The sequence below is a fragment of the Phytophthora ramorum genome (assembly GCF_020800215.1).
Source record: "Phytophthora ramorum isolate Pr-102 chromosome Unknown Phyram_PR-102_s0001, whole genome shotgun sequence".
Lineage (NCBI taxonomy): Eukaryota > Oomycota > Peronosporomycetes > Peronosporales > Peronosporaceae > Phytophthora > Phytophthora ramorum.
The window spans coordinates 4,160,646-4,186,355 of NW_027150647.1; the positions used below are offsets into that span (position 1 = coordinate 4,160,646).

The 25,710-nt window shown below is 54.2% G+C and overlaps 13 protein-coding genes across 13 annotated transcripts; 5 read left to right on the forward strand and 8 right to left on the reverse strand.

Annotated features, from left to right (window-relative positions):
* Positions 1-493: 493 nt before the first annotated feature.
* On the reverse strand, positions 494-1,768 carry KRP23_1031 (Esterase; the record flags this gene model as incomplete). Its single annotated transcript, XM_067895769.1, has 1 exon — positions 494-1,768. One exon carries the CDS (start codon positions 1,766-1,768, stop codon positions 494-496), a length of 1,275 nt encoding a protein of 424 aa, XP_067751599.1.
* Positions 1,769-2,087: 319 nt separating this feature from the next.
* KRP23_1032 (Monoterpene epsilon-lactone hydrolase) lies at positions 2,088-3,374 on the reverse strand (the record flags this gene model as incomplete). Its single annotated transcript, XM_067880552.1, has 1 exon — positions 2,088-3,374. One exon carries the CDS (start codon positions 3,372-3,374, stop codon positions 2,088-2,090), a length of 1,287 nt encoding a protein of 428 aa, XP_067751600.1.
* An 834-nt stretch (positions 3,375-4,208) lies between these two features.
* On the forward strand, positions 4,209-5,411 carry KRP23_1033 (uncharacterized protein; the record flags this gene model as incomplete). The annotated part of the gene is made up of 2 exons (XM_067880563.1): positions 4,209-4,660; positions 4,787-5,411. 2 exons carry the CDS (start codon positions 4,209-4,211, stop codon positions 5,409-5,411), a joined length of 1,077 nt encoding a protein of 358 aa, XP_067751601.1.
* A 709-nt stretch (positions 5,412-6,120) lies between these two features.
* Positions 6,121-7,302, reverse strand: KRP23_1034 (uncharacterized protein; the record flags this gene model as incomplete). The annotated part of the gene is made up of 1 exon (XM_067880574.1): positions 6,121-7,302. The coding sequence occupies one exon, from the start codon at positions 7,300-7,302 to the stop codon at positions 6,121-6,123; it is 1,182 nt and encodes a 393-aa protein (XP_067751602.1).
* Positions 7,303-8,662: 1,360 nt separating this feature from the next.
* KRP23_1035 (uncharacterized protein) lies at positions 8,663-9,592 on the forward strand (the record flags this gene model as incomplete). The annotated part of the gene is made up of 4 exons (XM_067880585.1): positions 8,663-8,711; positions 8,783-9,178; positions 9,258-9,389; positions 9,462-9,592. 4 exons carry the CDS (start codon positions 8,663-8,665, stop codon positions 9,590-9,592), a joined length of 708 nt encoding a protein of 235 aa, XP_067751603.1.
* A 222-nt stretch (positions 9,593-9,814) lies between these two features.
* KRP23_1036 (Superoxide dismutase [Mn], mitochondrial) lies at positions 9,815-10,456 on the reverse strand (the record flags this gene model as incomplete). The annotated part of the gene is made up of 1 exon (XM_067880596.1): positions 9,815-10,456. One exon carries the CDS (start codon positions 10,454-10,456, stop codon positions 9,815-9,817), a length of 642 nt encoding a protein of 213 aa, XP_067751604.1.
* A 497-nt stretch (positions 10,457-10,953) lies between these two features.
* On the forward strand, positions 10,954-12,417 carry KRP23_1037 (H/ACA ribonucleoprotein complex non-core subunit NAF1; the record flags this gene model as incomplete). The annotated part of the gene is made up of 1 exon (XM_067880607.1): positions 10,954-12,417. The coding sequence occupies one exon, from the start codon at positions 10,954-10,956 to the stop codon at positions 12,415-12,417; it is 1,464 nt and encodes a 487-aa protein (XP_067751605.1).
* Positions 12,418-12,608: 191 nt separating this feature from the next.
* On the reverse strand, positions 12,609-14,390 carry KRP23_1038 (PHAF1 protein; the record flags this gene model as incomplete). Its single annotated transcript, XM_067880617.1, has 10 exons — positions 12,609-12,788; positions 12,861-12,981; positions 13,045-13,167; positions 13,252-13,316; positions 13,388-13,487; positions 13,550-13,635; positions 13,705-13,806; positions 13,877-13,921; positions 14,004-14,135; positions 14,202-14,390. 10 exons carry the CDS (start codon positions 14,388-14,390, stop codon positions 12,609-12,611), a joined length of 1,143 nt encoding a protein of 380 aa, XP_067751606.1.
* Positions 14,391-14,926: 536 nt separating this feature from the next.
* Positions 14,927-16,228, forward strand: KRP23_1039 (uncharacterized protein; the record flags this gene model as incomplete). The annotated part of the gene is made up of 1 exon (XM_067880628.1): positions 14,927-16,228. One exon carries the CDS (start codon positions 14,927-14,929, stop codon positions 16,226-16,228), a length of 1,302 nt encoding a protein of 433 aa, XP_067751607.1.
* A 100-nt stretch (positions 16,229-16,328) lies between these two features.
* On the reverse strand, positions 16,329-18,845 carry KRP23_1040 (Leucine-rich repeat-containing protein 40; the record flags this gene model as incomplete). The annotated part of the gene is made up of 4 exons (XM_067880639.1): positions 16,329-17,246; positions 17,319-18,336; positions 18,401-18,588; positions 18,663-18,845. 4 exons carry the CDS (start codon positions 18,843-18,845, stop codon positions 16,329-16,331), a joined length of 2,307 nt encoding a protein of 768 aa, XP_067751608.1.
* Positions 18,846-19,173: 328 nt separating this feature from the next.
* KRP23_1041 (uncharacterized protein) lies at positions 19,174-19,836 on the reverse strand (the record flags this gene model as incomplete). Its single annotated transcript, XM_067880650.1, has 1 exon — positions 19,174-19,836. The coding sequence occupies one exon, from the start codon at positions 19,834-19,836 to the stop codon at positions 19,174-19,176; it is 663 nt and encodes a 220-aa protein (XP_067751609.1).
* Positions 19,837-20,058: 222 nt separating this feature from the next.
* On the reverse strand, positions 20,059-22,685 carry KRP23_1042 (Leucine-rich repeat-containing protein 40; the record flags this gene model as incomplete). The annotated part of the gene is made up of 5 exons (XM_067880662.1): positions 20,059-20,640; positions 20,716-20,790; positions 20,864-22,196; positions 22,282-22,422; positions 22,486-22,685. The coding sequence occupies 5 exons, from the start codon at positions 22,683-22,685 to the stop codon at positions 20,059-20,061; spliced, it is 2,331 nt and encodes a 776-aa protein (XP_067751610.1).
* An 885-nt stretch (positions 22,686-23,570) lies between these two features.
* Positions 23,571-25,472, forward strand: KRP23_1043 (uncharacterized protein; the record flags this gene model as incomplete). The annotated part of the gene is made up of 1 exon (XM_067880673.1): positions 23,571-25,472. One exon carries the CDS (start codon positions 23,571-23,573, stop codon positions 25,470-25,472), a length of 1,902 nt encoding a protein of 633 aa, XP_067751611.1.
* Positions 25,473-25,710: the final 238 nt, after the last annotated feature.

Consider the following 25,710-nt stretch of genomic DNA (forward strand, 5'->3'; position numbering starts at 1 on the left):
AGTATTGGCTTGAATTCTCTAGCGAGACGAGCTCGAGCTGCAGCTTGACAGCGATCTACAGGACCGCCACGAACGATGTGGTAAGCAAACTCGCAGTAACAGAACCCACCGAACAGGAAAAGGTACGCAGTGACGATTGACACAACTAGGATCACCGCACCAACAGGACGCCGACAAGGGCCATCTACAAACCGATCAACGCACCACCCCGTGGACGTCGTAGTCACCAGAAAGCAAGCTCTGCCCCCTCCTCCAGTAGCATTGCCGGTGGTCCTCGCTCGCAACCTATGCCGGAGCTGTCACTCCTCTCCACAAGAGCTCTGGCGAAGTCCGTTGCCCTGCTTTGCTCTGCTATAATAGTTGCTGCTTTGCCGCGGAATGGGGGATGTGTTCATCAGCTCACCACTAGCGTCAATGGTCTGGTGAAATGATGTTCACAGTGCCTACAATGGAAACGGTAAAAGGAGAATGGACATGTTGGCACTAGAACAAACTACGGCTCCGATTCGGGATCTACACGACCTCTTGCTGTCTTATGCAACACAGGAGCGAGGTGTCTCGCCGCGAACTCACAGCCGTGTTGAATACCCATCTCGGCTGAAGGAGACATCGCAGGAGGTAGCACAACTACGTCGTGGACCATGTTTTCCAGGAAGTCAAACTCCATGTTTGTCACGCCTTCCGTCTCCGCCTTGGCCTTAAAACGCTGCGCTTGCGCGTAGAATCGCTCCAAGCTTCCCCACTGTACAAACATGGGAGGCAGGTCGACAAGACAATTGTTGATCGGGGACACCAGCCGCCGCTCCTCAGCGTCCGTCACATTGTGCAAATACAACGGCAGGCAAACGTCGAGAAAGTTGGTCACCAGAAGACAGTATGGGGATTCCTCGTCGCCCTTCACCTCATTAAAGTCGACAACAGGCGAGTAGCACAGCGCAGCCGCGGGTTGCAGCTCCGGACTCTCCTTGCGCAGACGCATGCAGTTCGTCATGGACATCTCGGCACCAGCGCTGTCACCACTGAACACGACGTGGTTTGGAGCGATGCTCTCGTGCTGAAGCACGTACTTGTACATGTCGAAGCAGTCGTTCAGCGCCGTCGGGTACAGGAACTCCGGCGCCATACGGTAGTTGGCCAGCAGCACGTCCACCGACACGTCAAGTTGGTACTGGCTTTTGAGGATTTGCTTCAATTTGGTGTGGGTCTGGTTCGCAAACTCAACATCTTGCAGCGGGTCCGAGATACAGTAACCTCCCCCATGGTAATGAATGACGACGACGTGGTGCTGCTTCTTGTCGGCGTCACGGAGCCACGTGTGTTCCATTCCGTTGGCCACCAGCTTCTCTGGAACTGTGTTGTGCTGGCGGCAGTTCGGTTTGAGGATTTTCAGGCCGTATTGCTTGACTGCGTCTCGAACTCGTGATGTGTTTCCATGTACGATGGTGGAGCTGTACTCTACGAATATGTAGCGCGTCATGGAAATCGTGAGCTCGAAGGCTAAAGTCCATTCCGGGAATGTAGGCTGGAAACCTCGAGCTGCGTATGCAATGAGCAGCGAGGCGAACTTGAGCTGCAACTTGACAGCGATCCACGGGATCGTCACGAGCGAGGTGGTGAACATCCTTGAAACGTAGCAAAACCCAGCGAAAACCGCAGCGTAGACGGCGGCGAGTAGGATGCCGAGATGTTGCGCACCAGAGAAAGCCAGCAGGAGGGCAACCATAGTGACGTGCAGACCAGGCGCCACGAATTCGCTGGACTTGGCCATTCTCGCTCCGAGGCAGCAAATAGACGAATGAGAACGCCAGCGGACGACGGCAGCTCTCGGCGATGAATCCAACGTCCATCGTCCTTCCACGGCTTCGAGTGATATCCAACGTAGCCATCGATCGTGGAGGCAGCTGCATTTGAGGTGTCGCCACGGAATGGAAGATGGTATATTCGTCGCCAAACAGCGCTCAACATCTGCATCAGGCGTCAACGAAATCTGCACCGTGTGACTTTGACGACCAAGCTGGACAAGAAGAATCGCTTGATGTTGCGATAGGAATTGGATTTACGCGATTTAGACGCGATCGAGTTTGACCTTAGTACTCAGCTTCCGGTTCGGGCTCAGCAGACAGAACTCCTGCTGCGAGCTTGGCGGCGAACTCGCAGCCGTGGCGAATCCCTTCCTTGGCCGCGGGACTCACATCCGTCGGGAGCATGACAACGTCGTGGGGCATGTTCTCCAGGAAGTCGACCTCCCAATTGGTGACGCCCTGCTCTTTCGCTTTGGCGATGATCCGCTTGCCCTGCTCGTAGAAGCGCTCGAGCGTTCCGTACTGGACAAACATCGGTGGCAAGTTGCGAAGGTCGCGGTTGATAGGAGACACCAGCAAACGCTCCTTGGGGTCCGCCACCTTGGCCAGATACGTCTGGTGCACCGAGTCCACGAACTTGGCCGGCATGATGCAGAACGGGGTCTTGTCGTCGCCCCCCTTCTCCTCAAAGTCCACGCTCGGAGAGTACAGCAGGCAACCGAGAGGAAGCTGCCCTGCATTGCCCGCGTCACGCATGCGCATGCAGTTGAACAGAGACATCTTGGCACCAGCGCTGTCTCCGCTGAACACGACGTGCCTCGGCGAGATGCTCTCATGTTTGAGCACGAACTGGTACATGGCCAAGCAGTCGTCGTCGGGCGTCGGGAACGGGTTCTCCGGGCTCTTGCGGTAGTTGGCCAGCAGCACGTCCACCGACACGTCGAGCTGGTACTTGTCCTTCAAAATGTGCTTGAGTATCGTGTGCGTTTGGTTCGCAAGCTCCACGTCCTGCAGTGGGTGTGACATGGCGAAGCCTCCGCCGTGGAAGTGGATCACCACGATGCGGTGCTGCGTCTTGTCGGCGTCACGGAGCCACGTGTGCTCCAGTCCGTTGGCCTCGAGCTTCTCTGGCACCGTCTTGTGCTGGCGACAGTTCGACTTGAGGATCAACCGGCCGTGCATGGCGAACGGCTCACGAAGCAGTGCCGCGTTCTCGAAGGCGATGACTTCGCCGAACTCCTCAAACATGTAGCGCATCAGGTTGCCCGTGATCTCGAGCGTGAGCGTCCACTGCGGGAAGCGCGTCTTGAAGCCACGACCCACGTAGGCGGCGACGGTGGAGCAAATGTTGAGCTGCAGCTTGATGGCGGCGATCGGAGCTTCCAGTGGCGAGCGCACCAACGTCCGTCCCATGAAGCAGAAGCCGGTGAACACCAACACGTAGCTGAGGACCAGCACACCCGCCACGGTAGCGATGGCGACGGTGAGTCCAACCTGCATGAGGTTGCAGTAGACGAGCAGCGCGCCGAAAATGCCGCAGTACGTGCCGAGCGCGACCAAGGAACCAGTCATGGTGCACGGAGGAGGAAAGCGAAGTGGACCGTGAAATCCATCAACGGAGCCACCAGTGCACGGCTCTGCTTGCTGGCGTGGAGGGGACTATCAGCTCCCTTCAGCGCTTTGTGCGAGGTCTCCCACTGCATCTCCCACTGCATCGTCCATATGGACAGACACGGTCTCCGTTGCGAGTGCATTGCTGCTCTACTTGACCTCGAGGCAGGCGCTTTGCCTTCGCAGTGAGATGTTAACTACCAAGTTTAGCGTCAGTCGTCCAATTTCGGAGAGGAGGCGTGCGGGTTGTCGGTGTCGAGCCTCGACCCTCGCAGTGCTGGTCACGGACCAGAGCTTCTTTCGTAGCCAGCGGCCACTGGCCACCAATGAACGCATATCCATAGCACTCGCAGCAAATGGACTTCGCCGTGCACGATGAGACTAATGGCGAACCTTGGAGGTGCTCTCAGTGCTGATACACTACTGTCTTGTCCTAATAGTCCGGCTTCTGCCTTTGCTCCTTGCCCTAATGCTCCGGCCTCTGCTTTTGCTCCTTGCCATCGCTTTGTCGAGCTATGATGTTGCATCGATTTAATCCTTCACTGTGCTGACGGACGTGACACTGACTCGAGTTGCATCGGAGGCAGGTCGCACCCTGCAAGCAGTGGCCGTCTCCGGTAGAGTCTTGTGCCTGCCGTCCAGCGGATACTGTTACCACGACGGACCGCAACAGGATCGCACGTCAAGCTGCTGCTCTATGCGGTGCAAGTCGTTCGTTGTGCGCTCTCGGAGACTGCCAGTCTCCGTCACTTTGACTCTCGCCGAGTGAGCAGCACCGCGCAGGCACCGGTCGAGATGGAGTTCAAGAACTTCGCCTCCAGCACCAAGAAGGCCCCGTTCACGAGTCCGTACCCGCCGATCGTGCTGAGCGATAAGGAGAAAAAGCAGCTTCGCCAGCTCGCCAAGACCCTCGTGGAAGTCAACGTGGATGGCTACGAGGAGTTCCTGTACGAGAACAACGGCAAACTGCCTGAGAGCGAGTGGAAGTTCTTCCGTCGCGACGAGCAGGTCGAGACGTACCTTCGTCGTCGAGAGCGGTACAACCTGCGAGGGTTCGGCGCGACCAAGAAGTTCCGTCGTGGCTCCGACACAAGCAGCATCACAAGCACCAGCAGCACCCGCAGTGAAGAACTGTCGTCGCTGGACGTGGCCGACATCCGGTCGATCGGTTCGAGAGACGGCACCATTGAAGATGCCGTCTACGGTGCCATGGGCCCCACAACGGAGACGATGCGCTACAAGTCCGTGTACGTACAGGACGGCATCGAGGACTGTAACGTACTGGTGATCATTGACAATGTCACGCAAGAGGAGCCGTTCACGTCTCTCTCGATCCGTTGGAGAGTGACTGAGAACCCTCCGATCCTCCGCAGCATTCTCAAGAGCTACGACCACATCTACTTGGAAGCAACGGGCTTTACGCGCCTGAGCAACGGTGAGCGCGTCGCGTTTCATCTTCTCCACTCCGTCGACTTCCCGTCGGTCACTCCTCCGCTTCCAGACTATTCACGCGGTCAAGTTGCTGCGATCGGCTTCTGGAGACAAACGGCGCCGAATGTCGTGGAGATCCACGGCCGCGGCGTCTTCGCGCTCCCATTCGAGCGAGCTCGCTCACTCTTCGTGCCTGTGGTGACGACATCCATGTCTAAGTCGGTCATGCACATCTTCTTCGCAGCGCACATGAAGAAGCTCCGCTGGGCATTGACGGAGCGAAGGGCACAAACCATCCCTCGTTCTCAGTCCTACGCTGACCGCGTGTGCAGTGTGTGCAGCAAGAAGCGGACAATCCACAAGGGTGACAGCTGTGACTTGTGCGGCGAGCTCGTGTGCTCCGTGTGCCGCGTCACGCACAAGGTGGCGGCAGTGGAGCTGGACAACAAGGTCCACTGGACCAAGGTGCACGTGTGTCCGTTTTGTATGACCAGGGTCGTGAATTCGGACGCGACGGCGGTGGTCCGCGCCGAGATCGAGTCGGGCTGGTATGATAGCTTCCCATAGTCATAGTTGATGCGGCCTTCCGCCTTCATTGCATTTAGTTGATACCAAGCATCGTCTAAAGCGATGCGTTGTTGCCTTCACCACGTGCACCTTCCAATCGATTCACTAATCGCCGTTTTCTTCAGCGCGTGTCCAACATGTTTATCTGTCAACAGCTTGCTGCCAATATGATCAACAGGTCGAAAGGCTATCCAATGCAAGGCAACGAAGAAGAGGGCACGTCCATTGTCAGTTTGGAGGCCGTCGCGATAGCATTCCCTGGCCAGGAAATCGGTCCAAACGAAAACGGGTCACCGAAAATCCTCGCATGCTGCAACATTATCGGATAGCTATGCCGGAACCCTCAGTGTGTGACCCCCCTGGCTCAATTTGAGCATCAACAGCTATCCGATACGCCTACCTTGACGCCGTCATCTCAGGAATGGTGAGTGCGTATAGGATAGACTCGGTTGATTCCCGTCCAAACTTTTCAGTCCAAGATGGTAGCCACGGAGTCTTTGCTCTTCTTTTGCCCATTCTGCATGACCAAGGCAATGGCGACACTGTGAGCTGAAATTGGAGCAGCAGATCACAATCGCTTCACAGACAGACAAACTTTCTCATTTATATTCACATATCGAAGACATCGCACCAAAGTGCTGTGTCGCGCTAATAAGTCATGGAGTACGCTGTCCTTCGATCGGACAGGTATCGTTCAGGAAACGTTCGACTATTGTAAGGTGCCGTACTGCCCGGCTCCAATCTCTGCTCGCACAGTATCTGCTGCAGTCTTGTTCATGACGTTCAGCATGCAGAACGGACACACGTGGATCTTGGTGTGGTGCATTTTGTTGTCGAGTTCCACCGACGACATTTTGTGCGTGACACGACAGAGTTTGCACACGTGCTCACCGCACAACTCGCAGCTCGAGCCTTTGTGCATCGTCCGCTTCTTCTTGCAGACGCTGCACGGATGGTGTGCGCTCCACTGCGGCCGGAAGAGCATCTGCATCCGTTGTTCCCGAATGGCAGACCGCAGCTTCTTCATCTTGGACGCGTAGAAGACGTGCACCATCGACTTGGACAAGGACGTCGCGATTGCAGGGATGAAGAGGTTCCGCGCTCGCTCGTACGGCAGCGCGTAGACTCCGTGGCCGTGGATCTGCACGACGTTCGGCTGGACTTGTCGCCAAAAGCCGATGGCAGCCACTTGCCCTCGGAAGAATTGAGGCAGCGCGGGCGTCGTGTTTCGAAAGTCGACCGAGTGCACGAGGTGGTAGCCCACGCGCTCCCCATTGCTGAGCTGCGTGAAGCCCGTGGCGTCCAGGTACACGTGGTCGTAGCTCTTGATAACCTTGCGGACAATGGGCGAGTTCTCAGTGACCCCCCACCGCACGCTCAAGGACGTGAACGGGTCCTCCTGCGTCACGTTGTCGATAGTGGCCAGCACGCAGCCGTCCTCCATGCCATCTTCGAGATACCCCGAGTTGTACCGCATCATCTCCGTCGTGGGGCACATGGCGCCGTGTACAGCTTCCTCGATCGTGCCGTCCCTGGTACCAAATGACCGAATGTCGGCCACGTTGAGCGACGAAAAATCCTCGCTGCGCGTACTGCTGAGACTCGTGACGGTTCTTGCGAACGAGTCTCCGTGGAGCTTCTGCGGGGCCCCGAAGCCCTTCAAGTTGTACCTGTCGCGGCGCCGCACGAACGTCTCGACCTGCTCGTCGCGGCGGAGGAACTTCCACTCGCGCTCGGGCAGCCTGCCGTCGTTCACGTACAGGAACTCCTCGTAGCTGTCCACGTTCACCTCGACGAGGCTCTTGGCGAGCTGCCGTAGCTGCTTCTTCTCCTTGGCGCTGAGCTCGAGCGGCGCGTACGGGCTCGTGAACGAAGTTTTGGTAGATCCCATGGCAGTCGTCGTGACTCAAGATCGGTGCACGGCTATCCAAGGCGACGAGGAAAAAGAAGTGAGTGAGCAAACACCAGCAGAAGCAACATGTACAGCCCGCAATCGGCGATGTGGGGTGGACATTTCGCCGCCAACGCATAGACAAGTGCCGCCGATTCTTGCCGTTTTTGAGGGTACGAGGCGTGACATCGAAGTGCCTAAGGAGACTCGCAATGCAAGTTGAGAATTGCATAGCGGAGCCCGGCATGCAAGCGCTGGACGCGCTCGCCGAGTCGTTGCCGTGTTCAGTTTTGTTGCGACATCGCGGCGCTCGTGGCCAGTGGACCGGCAATTCTTCAGCGCCGCCGCTTGTTCTCCAGCTCCACGTGACGCAGTTTCGCAGTTTGTCAACGCGGCGTGCTTTGCCCGGTGGTGTTGCACAGGATCCTTTACAGCGGGTCCACGGTGGACTCCACCTACTAACGTCTTGATCAGGCCACGTGCTGGACCGACGCAAGGTGGCAGAGATCGATTGCGTGGCCTCCCAGTATGGACCGCTATCATAACAGCACGCTCAATCAGGCATTGCCTAAGTACATGTACACAGCTCACAATGAAACGGCGCCGCCAGGTGCTTGCTGGCGTCGTTGAGCTCCCCATCGTCGGCTAGCAGCAGCGACCGGCTACTTGCTTGCAGTTGAGTCGCTTGTCGACTGCAACTGCAATGCCAAGAAATTGCTCAAGCGCTCTCAGCGCTTCCAGCATAGAGAGAGAGAGCAAAGTGATGGTCGGGTTTGGGACAAATATGTACAAAGTTGAAGTGCGTGATCTTTGCTGCAGTGCCACTCTTTGATTGATCTTCAGTATTCCGGCGTCAGATGTAATTACAAAACCTTGCTAATTTTGTTGTCCCGCTCTAAAGTACCGCACACGAATTAGTGGACTTACAATTACAGAGCGTATGCATCGCAATACTGAATGACCTTCCATATCCGATCGTTGATTAATTAATGCTGCCCGTAGCCTGACATTTAGATGGCATTCATCGCCAGCGCCTTGCCTAGCAGTTTAAGTTATGTTAAGCCTTAACCCCTGCGGCAGGGCGTTCGCAACAACTAGTAGTTGCCAGCTACACGCAGGCTCGAAAAAGATGGCAGTGCATACATGCATAGCACTATCTCTTTCTCATATCAACTGCCGCAAGGGGCTCCTGCACCGAATTGGTGATGAGTTCGCCTTCGCGTTGAGCTATTCCCGAAAAAGCTAGAGCTGCTCTACATGGAGCTTTGTAGCTTTTATCGCCGCGCCAAGAGTCGAAACTGTGAAGCTAAATTTGCGAAGGGCCGCAATAGCACCGTCCTGCCCTCAATCTACCGCCAGGATGTCTTCGCACGCGCAGGCCTCCTTCTTCTGGGTCAAGTATGGCTTCGGTGCGTTGGCTGTATCTTGCGTTGTAGAACATGTGCGTGACGTTAACTTGGTGCTCTTGCCCTTTCACAAGATAACACATCGCCGCCCAAAATGTACAACGCGAACGTGTCCTGCGCGATCCTACGGAGCTTCGTGAAAAATACATGCGCCAAGGACGTAGAAGACCTGTGCAAACAAAAGAATATCCAGTTGGGCATCGAGCTAGACGCGCTCAATAAAGCACTGCAGGCCGTCCAGGCTCGCAGTGCATCATCACCGTTAGAGACTGGCAGGTCCATGGCGTCGATGAAATCTGGAGGCACAGGGTCCCGGCCACCAAGTGGAGCCTCTTCATCGCGCCCGATCACGCCAACGATGCACTCTGGGGCACCTTCAGTCGACGATGAAATGGCGGAGATCCTTGCCAAGAAGAGTGCAGCGGAAAATCAACTCGAGGTGGTTGCTGCAGCGTCCAAACTGGTCAAAGGTATAGATCATGAGTGGTCGGACAAAGCGCTGTAGAGTCCTAACGGTAGCTGAGTTTGATGTGATGGCGAATGGAGCAGAATTAATTGCTGGTACAGCTTTTGTCGACCTCGCAGACGACCACGGCACGCGACTCAAGCTGGACGAGACTGGCGAGGCGCGTGCCAACACAACTTTGAAGTCTCGAGGGCAGTACACTGCTGTGGCCGTCAGTAAGTGGACATTTGCCCGGCGTGCTCAAACTGTCCAACCAAATGACGTCTCTAACTTTGTGTCCCTTGCAGCCGTGGATGTCAAAGGATCACCTCAGGTCACGCCATTGGTCTTCAAGCTCCAGAAAGCGTCGCTCGATGAGGTCCCGTCTCGACCAAGCAGCGGCGCAGCAAAGTCTACAGGCGCAACAATGCCAACATGAGGGTTGGACACTTACGTTCATCAACAAGCCTAGAATTCAAACAGATTCATTGCTTTTTGCTAGATTAAATTTGGGGAGAGCTCCGAGGAATCACGAGACTCGCTGATCCTCAAACACATCCAATAGGGATGAAACAAAACACGTCACAATCTCAGAGGCGCTGCGACTAGAGCCGTCAAGTCACAGCGACGAGTGGGTCGTCGCTTCCTGCTGCTCTCCGCTTCAGATCTCCACAGGCTTGCCCTTCGAGGCGAAGTCGTCGTAGTACTCGACGACCTTGTCCCAGTTGGCCACGTTCCAGAAGGCCGAGATGTACTCGGGGCGGCGGTTCTGGTACTTGAGGTAGTACGCGTGCTCCCACACGTCCAGGCCGAGGATGGGGATGAGGGGCTGGTCCACGCCGGGCATGAGCGGGTTGTCCTGGTTGGGCGTGGACGTGATGGCCAGCTTTCCGTCGGCCTGCACGCCGAGCCAGGCCCAGCCGGAGCCGAAGCGCGACGAGGCGGCGGCGTTGAATTGCTGCTTCATCTGGTCGAGCGAGCCGAAGTCCTCGTCGATGCGCGTCTTGAGGGCGCCGTGCGGGGCCGTGTTGGTGGAGCCCGGAGACGTCATCCACGTCCAGAAGAGCGAGTGGTTGTAGTGGCCGCCGCCGTTGTTGCGCACAGGCGCCTCGGTGGCCTCCTGCACCACCTCGAGGATGGACTTGCCCTTGAGAGCCGCGCCCTTGTCGGACGAGATGTAGTTGTTGATGTTGTTGACGTAGGCCTGGTGGTGCTTGGTGTGGTGGATGTTCATGGTCGTCGTGTCCACGAACGGCTCCAGCGCGTTGTACTCGTAAGCGATCTTGGGCAGCTCGAACGACATCTTGGAGAAGGGGGACTGAGGAGGAAGAGCTTGTGCTTGACCTGGCGGATTTCAAAGTGAGGAGGGAGAACGTTGGGGGCCAACGTCAATGAGTATCTTGGCTGGTCGGACAATCCCACCGCACGCTTTTATGGCCAATGAGAGCGCTGCAAAAGGTCGCGAATGCAATGACGATTGCCACCCGATTACGGGACGAGCACGCAGTGAAGAAGCTGCCACCCCACTGCCACACTGCACTGCTGCATGTAGCGCTAGTTTAGATGCATATTTGCGCCGCAGCTAACGTAAGAAGACAGGCTGCGCGCTGTCCGACCTCGATGTCGAAGTTGGCACGCACCCCTTCCCCCTGTTAAACACGATTCTCAATATGCTGCTACATAGTTTTCAGTATACTGTTACATAGGCTTCAATATGCTATTCTGCAGGCTTTTTGATTGGAGCTCCAAGGCCCGCAACTTCGACTCACCGGCAGCGGTCTCGCGTCATTCCACGCCGCCATGGACGCGCCGCAGCCCGTGTCCGACCTGGATGTGGCCGCACAGTACGCAGACGCCGAGCTGCACTCTGTCACGGCGCAGTTCGCGAGCGCCGCGACTGTCAGCGCCCAATCGCCGATAGTGAAGATGGAGACCGACGACAAAGACGACGACAGCGACAGCTCCGACGAGGAGGAGGAAGCGCCCGCTGCCAAGGATGAGGAGCCCAAGAAGGAGATGGACGAGGCCAGCTCTGATGACGACAGTGATGAGGAGGACCCCGCCAAGCTGCGCGCCGAGATCGAGGCCGCCATGGAGAAGGAGGAGAACAAGGTGGACGGGCCAATGACCACAGCGCACGAGGTCGCGACCGCGCCTGTGCGCCAGCCCAATGTCGAGCTCACAGCCGACTGCCCCATTGCACAATGCGGCAGCATCTTGAACGTGAGCACGCCCGGTCTCATGATGACCATCAAGTCCAACCCCAACACAAAACCACTGGATGAAGGAAGCGTCTTGTGTCTCGAGGACCGCTCGGTGCTTGGATGTGTGGACGAGATATTTGGGCCTGTGCTGATGCCCATGTACCTGCTTCGCTTTGAGAGCGCGGCCAAGATGCCCGAGCAGGCGACGGTGAACTCGGATGTGTACTACGCGACGGAGCATACGACGTACATTGAGCCGGAGAATATAAAGGACAAGGGCACGGACGCCTCCAACATTTTCGACGAAGAAGCGGATGACGCGGAGTTTTCCGATGATGAAGCGGAGGCGGCTGCCAAGCGCGGCAACCGAAAGCGTAACCGGGGTGGTGCACCGGCTGCTGGAAGCGAAGGCTCTGGCCGTACATCAACGTACGGCGGACGAGGAGGTCGTGGCGGGCGTGGAGGACGCGGCGGTCGTACGGGGAACTTCTCGGACTACCAAACTCGGAGCAATGCTTCACCCCATGGAGGTCGTGGTAGCTACGGTCAGCAGCCACCAATGCCACCCACGCCTGCAATTTCCGCAATCCCTGCGATGCAGACTCAGCCGTACGGTGGCGTGACGAAGTACACGCAGCCTGGCGGATTTGGTGCCGCAAGGCCACCTGTAGCGTATGGAGCGACGAAGTACACGTCACCCCGTGCTGCTGGAGTTCCCCAACCGCCCATGCCGCCGTACAATGGAATGAGTATGCCCCAGGCACAGCAGGCTCCGCCGCGCCCATACTATCAGACACCGCCACCACCACCACAGTACAATGCGCACAACCTGCCCCCGTACCCGCCCCAGGCGCCACCTCCCCAGGCCCCATATCAGCAGTATCCTCAGCCGCCGAGAGCTCCGTATGGCCAGCCCCAGCCACCGCGATACAACCAACCCCAGCATGGTGTGCCTCCGCCACCCCCGCCAAATGGATACTACGGTCAGCAACAGCAGCAGCCGCCACCGCCACCGCCGCAACAGCCTCGTGGACCTTACGACCAGCAACAGCGTTATTAGAGAATCTAAACCAGCATTTACCCAACCTTTCTAAGCCGACCCGTGCTTTTGAAATGTAAATTAGATTTGCAAATGCAGCGTATCCTGTCGTACACGATACATGTACATACATGTAGAAGCGACTCGGTAACCAACAACAGTTTTGCCACGAAGATCGAAGCACGAATGCAATACCAAGAGCAGTAGGGCTCCTAGCTGGAAGATGTAAGTGTAACACTCGCGATGAAGCCGTTCTTCATCACCTCGAAAACACATCCAGGTGTAGGCGAGTAGCACAAGCTTGAGCCGAACGGGTGAAGGCCCAAACCGTTGTCGTGGACGATAGGCCGCAAGTCGGATGCTCCTCCAAATACCAAGCGGATGTCCTTCCACTGCAAACGAACCATGAAAATCGTTCAAGATTTAATATAGTTCACATATCCACTGCATGGGAAAAAGCTTACCGGCGTTTGAGGTGTGATCTCGGAACTCGTCCTTTTCGAGATCCCTGACTTTTGTAGAGCAGTCGGATTTGGGAAACTCAGCCGAAAGTTGCACTTGTTGTAGGCTCCAAACTCCGGGTGACTACAGATACATTGCAATTAACCGGAGGCACGGCATATACATTTCTGAGTAAGCAGATCGTACCCGAGTGCGTTGGCCTTCAATATCACTTTTGAAGCTCGATGCATCGAATCGTACAGAATGTCGAGTCCCAGGTGCGGGTAGTTGTGAAAGTAGTCGCTTACTAGCCCTCCAGCGACGGTAGCACTATCAGTTCAGAACAACAAGGAAGCAGAGCTGCGGTCACCACTCAAAATCCACCCCATAAGCAATCTAGATGCAAAAACATACCCGTCATTGGGATCTTCTGACTTCCGAAAGACAGATACTGGAGCACCCAACTCGCTAATCACCTCCTGTTCATCAAACGAAGGCTTGCGTTAGAATGAATAACAATGTACCACAGTAGTTAGAATAGCTATAGCACCTGAGGTGACCATCCAAGCTGGATGCGCTGTTTCCGGCCAGTGAAAGTGAGCGAGGTACGGGTCTCTCCGACTTCAACATCCACTTCTTCAAAATAGTGTCTGCAAAAAAAAACTTAAGTAAGTTATCAATCGTTATCAACAATGCACTCCACACTCCACACTTTTTCGTAGGAGTCGGGACTCCCGGGGACCGGTAGTCCTCACCGACGAAAACCATGAAACCCGTGGCTGCTGGAGTGGCGCCGTTCTGCAAAACAGTATTTCAATGAGTCTCAAAAGCAAAAAAAATAAACGTCAAAAGTAAACGAACTCGTACTGGAAATTCCATCGGCAGATCTGTGCCGTTCTGGTACAGATTGCGGTACTCGGCTGGGATCGGGAACTTGACACACCCGCCTTCGTAGCCCAAAACGTAGCTCTACCTCGCAGCAGACATCAATTAGCGAAAGTACAATAACCAGCAGCAAATCAATTACTATGAAGCTTACCTGCTCCGCAGCGTCATAGTGACCAGGGAACGTCGGTCCGAAGAGCTTCCACACCCAATGCACAATAACATCATATCATAAACAATTTTGCCAATTGCAGTTCAGTACTGCATAAGCTTCTCCGTACATTGTAGACGGACATGAAGGTGGCGGAGATATCCCCACCGAAGATCACGACGCGCCCGAACTTGAGCGCCACCTGGTTCACGTCGTAGAATTCGATGGCCTCGAGCGTCTGCCGCACGGGGTCGAAGTGCAACTGACGGACAGCAATAAGGCAGGTTAAGAATTGCTATGACAGCCCTTAATCTGTCCTTTAACGCACTTTGAGTCCGTCCTCGGCCGAATCCACGACCACGTTGCGTTTGTAGGGCTCGACGGCGTCGTAGGAAATCTCGAAGAGGCGTACGGGCAAGCGGCTCTTGAGCGCGTGCAGCACCTCGGCCAAGCTCGCGCCAAGACGGAAGGGTCCCACGCCTGCGCCCAACTCGATGCGCCACACCTCGCGGATCATTATTGTGGGCAATTGTTCTCTCGATGTGTTGAAGAAGAAACTAGTCGCAAATTTGGTCAATGGATACAGTATTTGTGTATTTTCAGTTGCTATCTTCAACTGTTTTCGCGAACTGCGGCTGGTTGGGGAGCAGTAACGTGGATATCGGAGACCACAGCCGAATGGGTTCGCTGGGATCACTGCGACGATCACGGCAGAAAGCAAAGCAAACACCAACGCGAAGAAGCTCGTCTTGAGCTGCCGGCAACCAAAAAGCTAGCAGCAATGCTGGCATTTGAGCTGTTCGCTGTGTCGTGGATTTTACGGTATGTCCCGTGCACAGAGCCGGGCTACGGATTCCTCCCACTCTTCTTTTCACTTGCTTTCACTATACGTTTCAAGCCGATCTCTGAGTACTATCTAGGGGTCGGTGTCTTCACATTTTAAACCAATCAAGGTCCATTACCGCGATTCTCGCTCTATTTTTTGGGAACTGCAGACGTCGCTAAAATGTAACGCGGCCGCATACAAACACCAAGTCTCCACAGACTACGGACATGAAGCTCTTCCTGGCGGCGGCGGGCGCGGCTGCCGGCCTCTTCTCCGTGGCCCGCGGCGCCGCGAGCTGCTCGGACTGCGGCGGCCAGACATGCATGCTGGACGGCACTTCCACGTCGATCACAGGCGGCGCGACGTCTCTCAGCGTCAACTTCTGCAACTACGACGCCAGCCAGAACGACACTTACGCGCTGAGTTTCGGCGTGGCATCCCTCCCTGCGTGTGACGCCAACAACGAGACACTGCCGACGTTGCAGGCTCTGGAGGCGGCCGCCAGCTGCACAGCTGATGCGTGCGCCGTCACTGTAAGCTTCAAGGCAGCGCTGGATTGGGCCATCGCGCTGCAGAGCAACGGCGCTAGCAACTCACTGACGGCGCAGCTCACGCGCGGAGGAAGCACGGACGTTGTGACGGTCGCCACGTTTGAGACGATGGCGGCCGCAGTCGTGACCAGCGGCGCGGAGCAGGTTTCCGTGTGCGCCACGCAGTTTGGCGTGAGCGGCAGCAGGTTCTCGAGCGTGGATAGCTGCAACACGGCGCAGGTCTGCAGAGGCGCCGCCGCGGACACCACGTGCACGTCAGAGATCATGAGCGACGCACAGGTGACGGACGTGACCTGCAGCGGCGAGACCTGCACAGGCAACGTGATGCTGAGCGAGTCGCTGCCGTGCGACGGGTCCTCGGGAGACGCTACGGCCGTGATCGTGGGCGTCACGGTGGCTGGCAGCACGCAATCCAATTTGGTCAGTGTGGGGAGCATGACGGCGCCCAACTTTACTATTTCAGACGTGAGTGGACTGGACGCTGGCAGCTCGGAGCTCGTGCTGACTACGGACACGTTCTGTGCGTATTCGAGCATCCAGCTGAACGTGACGGTGGAGGACAGTGACGAAGGTGTGGTGGTCAGCAGCGTCAACTCGACCAGTAACGGGACGGTGGTCGTGGAGCTGGCGTCCCCGCTGAGCAGCGAGTTGGCTGGGGACGACATTCAGCTGTCGCTGGCGCAGTGCGGCGTGTCGGCCATTGGGTCGTTCGCGGTGGAAAAGGAATCGGACGACTCGAGCTTCGTGTCGACAGGTTCGACTGCAGGTTCAGAGGAAGAGGAAGTTGGCTCGACCGGCTCAGTATCAACGCAGGAGGAGAACGCGTCCACAGGTCTCTCCAATAGCATCATTGTGGGCATCGTGATCGCCGTCGTAGCTCTCGCTGGCTTTGTATTTGAGTGCGTGAACCACAAGAGACGGCAACCAGTGCCGATGGCGCAAGACTCGACCGTGAGCCACCTCGCAACGCCCATGTAAAGCACGGACAGTTCGTGGCGCGAGGACTAATCGACCGAGGCCCAATGTAGGCAAGTAATAAAGTTTTTTGTGGCTTTTTTGTTAGGCTGTGTGGTGCTGTTCACTGTAGCTTGCGGACCTCACGGATCTTCTTCGAGCGCAGCATAGCCAGCTCCTTCTTGAGTGCGAAGCGCTTCGGCGCTGACAGCGCGTGATCGTCAAGCTGTAGTTCAAGCTGCTCGATCTGCGCCGACAACTTGGATAGTTCGAGCTCGATGGCGGAGTTTTCATTTGGCGGGGACAAACTTTCGATCGGCGCGACTGGAACTCCTTTGTCCACAGTTCCATGGGCAGCGTAGGAGTTGTCGGTGCGTCGCGGAGTTCCAGAAGCTTCACCTTTTCCACGGTTTGACGAAGCACTTGATGGTTTCTTGGCACTACCGGTGGCTTGGGGTCTGACTGTGCGAGGCGCTGGTACTGGCGAAGGTGGTGAGAGCACGAAGTTCGGTGGGAGCTTGTTCTTCAGATATGCCAGAATTTCTGCGCTGCCTTTTGCGATCACCCCGCCACGGACTGTGCGTTGTGGGTTGCCGTTCATGTAAATTGCGCGGAGGTGAGGACACAAGCCCAACTCGCATGGCACTTTGGTCAGGTTGTTGTTCTCGAACGAGAGAGACGCAAGCACTGGCGCGTCGAAGATTCGGCCAAGCGAGCGGAGTTTGTTGTCGGAAATGCTGACCACGCTCACTTTCTCGAGTTGTGACCATGGAAATCGCTCAAGCGTCTCGATTCGGTTGTAGGATAGCAGTAGTGTCTCCAGGGATCGAAGCCGACAGATCTCCATGGGTAAAGCTGCGAGATTATTGTTACGCAGATCCAATTCCTTCAGGGTATCACCTAAAGCTGGCGAGTCTCCAAGAAAACCACAGATGTGCTCCGCTGAAAGTTGATTTTTCCGAAGACGCAACAGCTCAAGATGAGGAAGAGATGCAATAGACGGATGGAGAGACTGTAGCTCATTTTCTTCGACAGTCAGAGTCTTCAGACACAAAAACACTCAGCAAATGTAGTTTTCAAAAAGTAATTGGAACGAGTAAGAAGAGCAACGTACCTTCAGAGACACCAACTCGCCGATCGAAGCTGGAAGAACCTGCAGCATGTTCGACGACAGATTCAAGTGCAGCAGGGTCGAGTTGAAGTTGAATTGCCCCTGACCTACCAAGTCAGAAGGCAAGACCCCAAGAGAGCTGTTCGAGAGAACCATTGTACCGGACGCTGCAGCTTCTCGAAACACTGCAATACACTCTGGAGCAGGAGGTGGCACGTCGTCAGATTTGCTGTTGTTTACTTGTGCCATGCGTTCTCGCTCCATTTGCAGCTCGTCTCGCTCTTCTTCTAGCACGTCAACACCCACTGGAGGCGGCCCGCGTGTGCGCAAATACTTTTTGAGCGCCTCGCACCCTGAGCTGATCACCGAACGACGAATAGCTCGCAGGGGATTGCCATCGACAATGAAGTGATTCAGGTGTTTGAGGTAGCCAAGCCCTGGTGGAAGATCTGACAAGTCATTGTTCGCCACATCCAATGTCTTGAGGCGGTATAAGCAAGCGATATTGCCAGGCAAAGCATCGAGTTTGTTGTCACGCATATCTAACACGGTGACAGAGTCCTTGATGCGCAAAATGGAGGCCTCATCGATGGCGGAGAGAGTGTTATATCCCAGAAAGACTTGGTCTAGTGCTGCACCCTCAGGTAGCTCCGGAAACACTACAAGCTTGTTTTGGCGCAAATCCAAAAACTTCAAACGTGAAAGAGCTGCTAGTGATTCACTGGTGGATTCCAGACGATTCTTCTTGAGATCGAGATTCTGCATGTTTCGAAGCGCCGCGAAAGACGACGGTAGTGTTGTCAGCTGGTTCGTGTGCGCGGTTAGCACGTGCAGTTTGTTGAGATTTCCAATTCGTTCTGGTAGAGTAGTTAGCGCGTTCTCCTCGATATGCAGTATCTCCAGGTTTTCGAGGATGGCGATGGAGTCTGGTAAGCGACTGAGGTTGTTTCCCGACAATATCAGCTCTTTCAAGCCCGTCAAAGCGCCAAAACCTTCGGAGAGGTCTTGCTCGAGCTGGTTACTACAGATGTGCAATACGTTAGAGGCACAACAACATTTCTTTAGTACAATGAGGGATGACTTACTGACTCAAATCCAGATATGTGAGAGTCTGGAGCTCGAAGAACCCTTCTGGAAGAACTTGCAGAGCATTTTTGGTCAACTTTATGGAAGTGACTGAGGTAAGTGCTGCGATTTCGTCGGATATGGAGGGAATAGCGTTATGACTCAAGTCGATCTTGATCAGATCAATACACTCCCATTTCTTCTCGTCCTAAAGGCCTCGAAGTGGACAGCACGAGAGGAGTCAGTTCGTGGAGGACTTTTGTGTAAGTCTTTCGTAGCAACCTTTTCCAAGTGCTCTTCCAAGTGATACACTTGAGGTGGGAACTCGTTCAGATTCCGTGCTGGTAGACTCAAGACACCCGTCCGTCGAGCTTCTCGAAAAGCCCTCGCAGTTTGGTCTCTCGCTGGAGCCAACACGACGTCTTGTTGTCGAAGTCGACCCCGCATGTTCTGTCCTTTCAGCATGATCTCTTAGCTGAGTCTCCGATCCTCACGAAACGACACTAACGACTTTCACTACTGTGGCCCTGAATCCTTTTCTGTTGCGGTCTATTCATTTGCAGCGTCGTCAGATAGCATCACCGTGTTCAAAGTTTGGGGCTCAGAGTAGTCCTCGAGGAGGACGAACTCTCCTACTAACATGCAATAATTTTTTTTCGCGACGTTGAGGAGCGATTGCTTTTCTCGCGAGTAAGGTTGACTCAACGCTTCATGTCGACGAAGAAAGACTGCAAGGGCAATAAAATACCAACCTGCGAATTTACAGATTCACTTGCATGACTACATACATGTCTTAGTAAATCTCTGTCAGACCGAATTGCGTCTTCGCAATCGCCTTCATGCTGAACAAGCCTGCAGCTAGCTGGGTATCGTCTGCAATCTGCAACGATAATTTCTTCGTGTCAGCCTTCAGATCATCCGCGGTGGTGATTTCACCTTTGCAGTCATCGGCTGCAACCATCACCGCAGCGATGGCTAGATCGAGCGAGATTGTAGTCGATAAATCGTCGCTTTCATCTTCATGCAGTGTAAGGCGGTACACTCGGCACTTGGGCTCGTCATTCAGTATCTCAACGCCCTTGGTGTCATGCAGAGCAACTCGATCATGGACCATCACGTCCTTCCTCTCCTTCAGCAACTCAACAATGATGATCGTCGACGGCAGCTCTCCTGTCGTTGCGACGTGCAGCGGCTTGTCCTGGGTATGATCTCGGCAGAAGATGGACCCCTTGTCTTGTGGCAACGCGTGCGGCAGAACCCCGTACGATTGCTCCGTCACGTCGAGTGGTGCCACGACAATGTAGACAGAGTACTTCAGATGCAAGCTCTGCGTGTGCGGCGGGATCTCGGGATACACCAACCGGACTGAATTGCTGCGCCAGCGTTGCCTGTGCATTGGCTCCAGTTCCTCATGAACAAAGTCGGAGTCGGGCTTCATCTCCAGTTCAGTGTCCATTGGGGGATGCTTGTCGTCCTTATCATGCTCAAACGAAAATGAGATGGCAGCACCCACATAGATTCGTAAACGGTGTCACATTCAATGACTCACATTGCGGTTCATCAACACCTGGGGTTCGTAAGCAACAGGTCCCCTCTTATACGGGTTTGAGGCTACAAGAAACTCGGGACGGTTTGCCGTTTGCAAAGGTGGGCACAAAACTGGCATTTGTCAGCACATTTAAGGCTTCTGGGAGGTCTGGCGCAAATGGCGAATTTTCAACGACCTCGTCATGGCCAACTCCTTTTTCACGGCAAAGCGCTTCGCTGCGGTAATTGCGAAGTCGTCCAGCTGCTCCTCTAGCTTGAGAATCTTCGCATTTAATTCTACCAGCACGTCGTCCTCGGCCGTTAAAGGCGCAGTTGCAACAAGGGTTGCAACTTCTGCTGACGTGGGGGCTGGTGGCGGTTGTCTGGTAAATGCCGGAGCTGTCGATTCGGCACTCAAATTTACTGGTTCCGACTGCGGAGTTAACTCCAGAGGTTTGAAAGGCGACGTCGATGCGTTCACACGAAGACGCTTCGGCTCCAGAGTAGTTGCGGGCTCCGGATCCATAAGCCTTGGAGTCTCAGTATCCTTGAAAGATCTTCGAGGTGTCTGGCGAATGGTTGGTGGCAAGATGACTGGAGGAAGCCTGTTGCGTAGATACTTGAGCACGGCCTCGGTGCCATTGTTCAAAATATGCGTTCGGATACCTCGCTGAGGGTTACCAGCCAGGTAGAGGGCCGTAAGATGTCCACAAAGTGCCAGCTCTGCTGGAATCTGTAACAGGGGGATTGTGCACAGTCCGCATTAGCCACCACACGATAAACACAAAACGATCTCATCATCGCGTACCTGACGCAACTCGTTGTTCTTTAGAGACAGCGACGTCAGCTTCGGCACTTGATAAACTGTTCCAAGTGACTCGAGCTGCATACAAAGATAATCCAAAAACATTCAGTGTGAGTATTGCAGGTTGGCCATCGGTGCAGGTAACACTTACGCGGTTGTCGGAGAGGCTTAGGACTGAGAGCTGCTGCATCGAGGACCACGGGAAGCCATCCAGCGCTCGAATACGATTAAAGGAGAGCAGCAGAGTGTTCATTGTCTCCAAAAACCGCAGCTTTGGAGGAATATCAGTCATCACGTTGTTTCGAAGGTCCAGTTCTTTCAATGAGAAGCAGATATTTGCTTTGTTGCCATCGGTTAGCATTGCATTCACAGCATCCGTCGTCAGCGAGTTCTTAGCGAGTCGTAATTGTTCCAGACGTGGGATCATGGCGACCGATGCATGAATCGATTTCAACCCACACTGTTCAGCGATGAGCGTGCGGAGAGACGTCAACTCACCAATTGATGCCGGGAGCTCCTGTAGCCAATTCTTGGACAGGTTCAGCTGAAGAAGGGTTTCGCCGAATCGGTATTTCCCCGCGGCATGAAGCTGCTCGGGCAGTTGTTGGAGTTTCATGTCAATGAGCTGCAAGTTACCCGATGCAGCAGCGTCGCGGAACAAGTACTCATCCTCCAGAGGCGGCTCTTCAGCCATCAGCTCGTCCTGCTCCATTTCTCTCTGACGGATAGTAAACTCGTCCACTTCTTCCTCCATAGCATCAACGCCTTCAGGTGGCCCACCACGAGTGCGCAGATACTTCTTTAGAGGCTCCGTTCCTGAAGAAATAATAGATCGGCGTACTGATCGCAATGGATTCCCCTCAACAAGCAGGTGATCGAGATACTTTAGGTATCCCAGTCCTGCTGGCAAATCGTGGAGGTCATTGTTAGTGACGTCCAGCGTCTTCAGTCGGTACAGCTGCGGGATCCTGTCCGACAAACGCTGGAGCTTGTTGTCGCGCACATCAAGCGCGGTTAACGACTCCTTGACATTAAGGACAACATCTTCCGGAAGTTCTTGCAGCGAATTAAATCCGAGGAAGAGCTGATCCAGGGACGAGTTATTTTCCGGCAAAAGTGGGAACACCTCGAGCTTATTCTGCCGCAGATCAATAAACTTGATCGCCGTTAACTTGAGAAAAGCATCGCCCGTCGTTACCAAGCAGTTCTTCTTCAAATCAAGCGTCAACAAGCCTGTAAGCGAGGCAAAAGACGTTGGCAGCTCCAAAATCTGGTTCGAGTGTGCAGACAACGTCTTCAAGTTGCGTAGACGGCCGATCGTCGACGGTAAGTTCCTCAACTGGTTGCTCTCCACCCGCAGCGTCTCCAAGTGAACCAGTCCCCCAATAGACTCTGGCAGCTGCATGATTTTGTTGCCTTCTAGTCCCAACTCCCGCAACTTGTCCAACTTGCCCAATTGCTCCGGCAAACCTTCCAACTCGTTGCTACAGCAAAAAACAATTAGCCAGGTTAGCTCCCCCCCAACAAAAACCATACACACAAAACGTCTGCCTTTTGACAATATCATACTTGCTGAGGTCGAGACTTGTGAGCGTTTCGAGGTTCCAAATTGCCAACGGCAATTGGCGCAGTCGGTTATGGCGCATCTTGAAGCTTAAAAGATACTTAAGCATCTCCACTTGGCTCGGCAGCTCTGCAATCTCATTGTAACTGTGGACAAATAAGATTCGTCAGTAAGCTACAAAATACGAGTTAGAGTTTGCACTTGGTCACCTCAGGTCTAACTTCTTGAGCACCGCGCACTCCCAGCTGCGCTCGTCCTCATCCAGCAGCTCGTAGAGGCGGAAAACCTCCACCGGGAAGGCGCACAGGTCTCGCGACGACAGGTTCAAGCTGCCCGTTTGCCGCGCCAGTCGCAGTGTGCGAGCCATTGCCGAAGCCTGCGGGGCGGAGGACACGGCCTGGCACCTCATCGTCGCAATTGTCAAATTGCAGCATGAAGGTGCGCTGTGTGTGCCACGTTATATTATGTACATATGGTGTAATGCTGAACTGAGACTCGGCCAAAGCCCATCTCCTTGCAGTGGTTGAAGTAAGTCGGAGACGCCGTGGGCGAGTGCGACTAACTCACACGCGACGCAGTGGGTCCGTTGCATTTGTCACAGCAGCGGTTAGCGCTGAGCAGGCAAGATCAATGAACTTTGCTGCCCAATGACAGATCGCGTGCACCAAAGCAGTTCACTGGTAATTTCTGAGCGTGGAGTCGCTGTACCCCACTACCATGCCTATTCCATGGGTGGTGGCTTTTGATTGTGCTCTCATGCTTTCGAGTGAGCAACACAGCGTGGGGGGAAGCGTCCGTTTGTCTCAGGTCACACCATCTCAGCAACGTACCAAGGACAATAGAGGACTTGATGCAAGTGGTGAGAATGTGAAAGCGAATCGAAGCAACAAAGCAAAAGATTCGATCGCAAAATATGATTACCGTGGACCTGTACGACTAACCAGACATGCGAGCAAGGTCCCATTTGAGCTGACAGAAGGATGATTTCCTTTGAATAGAGGGTATTATTAGTAAGCTACTGGTCGCGATGAAGCGAAGCACAACGTGCGCTCAGCTTGAAACCAAAACTCGAGCTACTGAGGAGAACAATTCGCCAGGATCACCAATGAAGAAGGCCATCGATGGCCAGGCTGGCCCATGCAAAACCTCGCTAGATTCAACTGTGACACTTCGTGAGACTCAATACGTCGCTGTACGCAGTAAAACTAAACGAACGCTCGCGAGGTGGCAACTGTTCAACATCGCTCGAAGGCTGGCGGCGATTGCTGCTGCTGTCCAGTATGTTTACGTCTCCATGTCGGCAACTTGGTGGGCGTTGCAAGTATTGACTGGTGCGCACAATCCAACAGAGACTTTGCGCGTGTTCCCTTCATCCCTCATCGAAGGGTATTTGGGAGGTGGCTTAATTCGCGACAGCCCTCTGGTTCAAGACATACTCGGCGGTGATACGACACCACGAGAATACGCGTTATTCCTTGAGTCGGCAACCAATACCTCGATTGAAAATTGCTCGGAAGTGCCGCACTTCAATCCTGAAATTTACAACTACGCTTTCTTGAGCAACGGGTACCAGGCCATTGTGGCTGATACAGAGTACAGCATCACTGCTCTTGCGGGCATGGAACTCGTGTTGGTGGTAGTGGATTGCACGTTCAGACAGATTGTAGTGGGCGATCCATCAGCAGTACGAGTATTCAACCTGGTTCGCTCACTAGAAGATCCAACCGACTTGCGCTTGTTAACAATGTCGCTGAACGTGCAGGAGTACGAGGTGCGCAGCCTTCAGAAACGAGGCCCAGCGCTTGTGGGAATGCTCACTCTAGTTCAAGATATGCAAGCGGAAAAAGTGGAGCAGTTTTACGTGGTTGCGACCACGTATCCCTACCAGCGTTTACCAAACTTTGAGACGTATGAGCTGGTGGGGGTAACTGATGAAAGTTTTCTCGAGCTCCGTAGCATTCCACGAGACCCGTTTACGCACCCCGTCAAAAATTTGATCACAGCGAGGAAACGCGGCTTCTTCAACGGTGAAAGTCAGGCAAATGTTCGCGTCATGTACTCAATACTTGACGGATTGAACGCAAAGACGGCTTTGACGCGTTGGGAATGGATCGGAGAGGCCGTGCTGTTTGACTCATGGGCATGGGTTCACTGTATTCATTTTGTGTTTGGCTTGCAGACGATCTACTCGCTGATTGTTCTGTTCCTCGTGATGTATCAGAAAATCCGTTCGGGGAAAGTTTGGATTGGCGACCCGTTTGCTTCATTATCGACCGCGAACCTGGTCTTGCGTGGCGTCCTGGTAATTATTTCGTGCTTTATGGACTCGTTCTGGTCTGTCAACGAGTACGCAATGTCCAGGGCCTCCATGCTTACAGGTTCTCAACCCATGAGAGTCCACAAAGAGATTATGCATGCTGATATTATGGTAGTGTTTTTGAGCTTGGTGGGCTTTATCAGCTCCATCCTCCGAGAACGAATCGACTCGTCGATTGCCATCTTCTTGTTCGAATTCATTCACAAGTATCGATTGACGTTGTTACAAACTTCATCGGCAGTGGTGGAAAAGGTCACGGTGTATTCAGACACAAAATGGGAGCTTGGAGTTGCAAAAGTTACATCCGTGATCGCCGAGATGACTCCCATGCGCTTGTGGTCGTCATTTCAGTTTCCTGCGAAAGATCCCACGTTTATTGTCGCTTCCTTCTTCCCCACGACATATTTGCTGGTAGCGATATCTTGTCTTGCGATTTTCCGCAAGGTTTATCACTGGTATAACCCCGACAAATCTCGACAGCGCTCCAGCATTAATACTTCAGATGCTTCCAATAACGAGAAGGCAGCAACGTCTTTGAGAGGAATACTTACCAACTTCGAAATCTCCACGGGTGCCAAGCTACAGACACGTTTTGGTCTCATATCTGACTACAACAATTACGTGTATTTCAAGGGCATGAAGTTTGCATCAGCTGATGGTGTGTACTGTTCGGGCTACGTGGTCGTAAACGGAAAATTTCTCGTGAGCATCAAAAACCTACTGGCAATTGTGATGATTAAGACGTTTCGGGTTCGCTTCATCCGAGCTTACGTCTACGAGGTCGACGGCCATACTGTAAAGGAAACAGCTCGGTTAGTATTTCCTGACACTTTCATGTGGTCGGATCTGTGGCGCCTAAATGTCACGGTGCTGCTCTAAGAGAACAAGAAAGTCCACAGCAACCAATATTTTACAAGAGAACTAGAAGTATTAGCTCGTACGCAGTATTATGCATTACCAAAGTAGCTACACCAAGGTGTAAAGCTCTTCGAATAGATACATCGGGAATGGTGCCTTATTACCTGCTGGGCGAGAGAAGCTCACGAATTCGAGTCGGACCTGTCATTAGATGTCGGCAGCGCCGTCACGTTTGTGCCTTGCCCATTTAGTGACATGA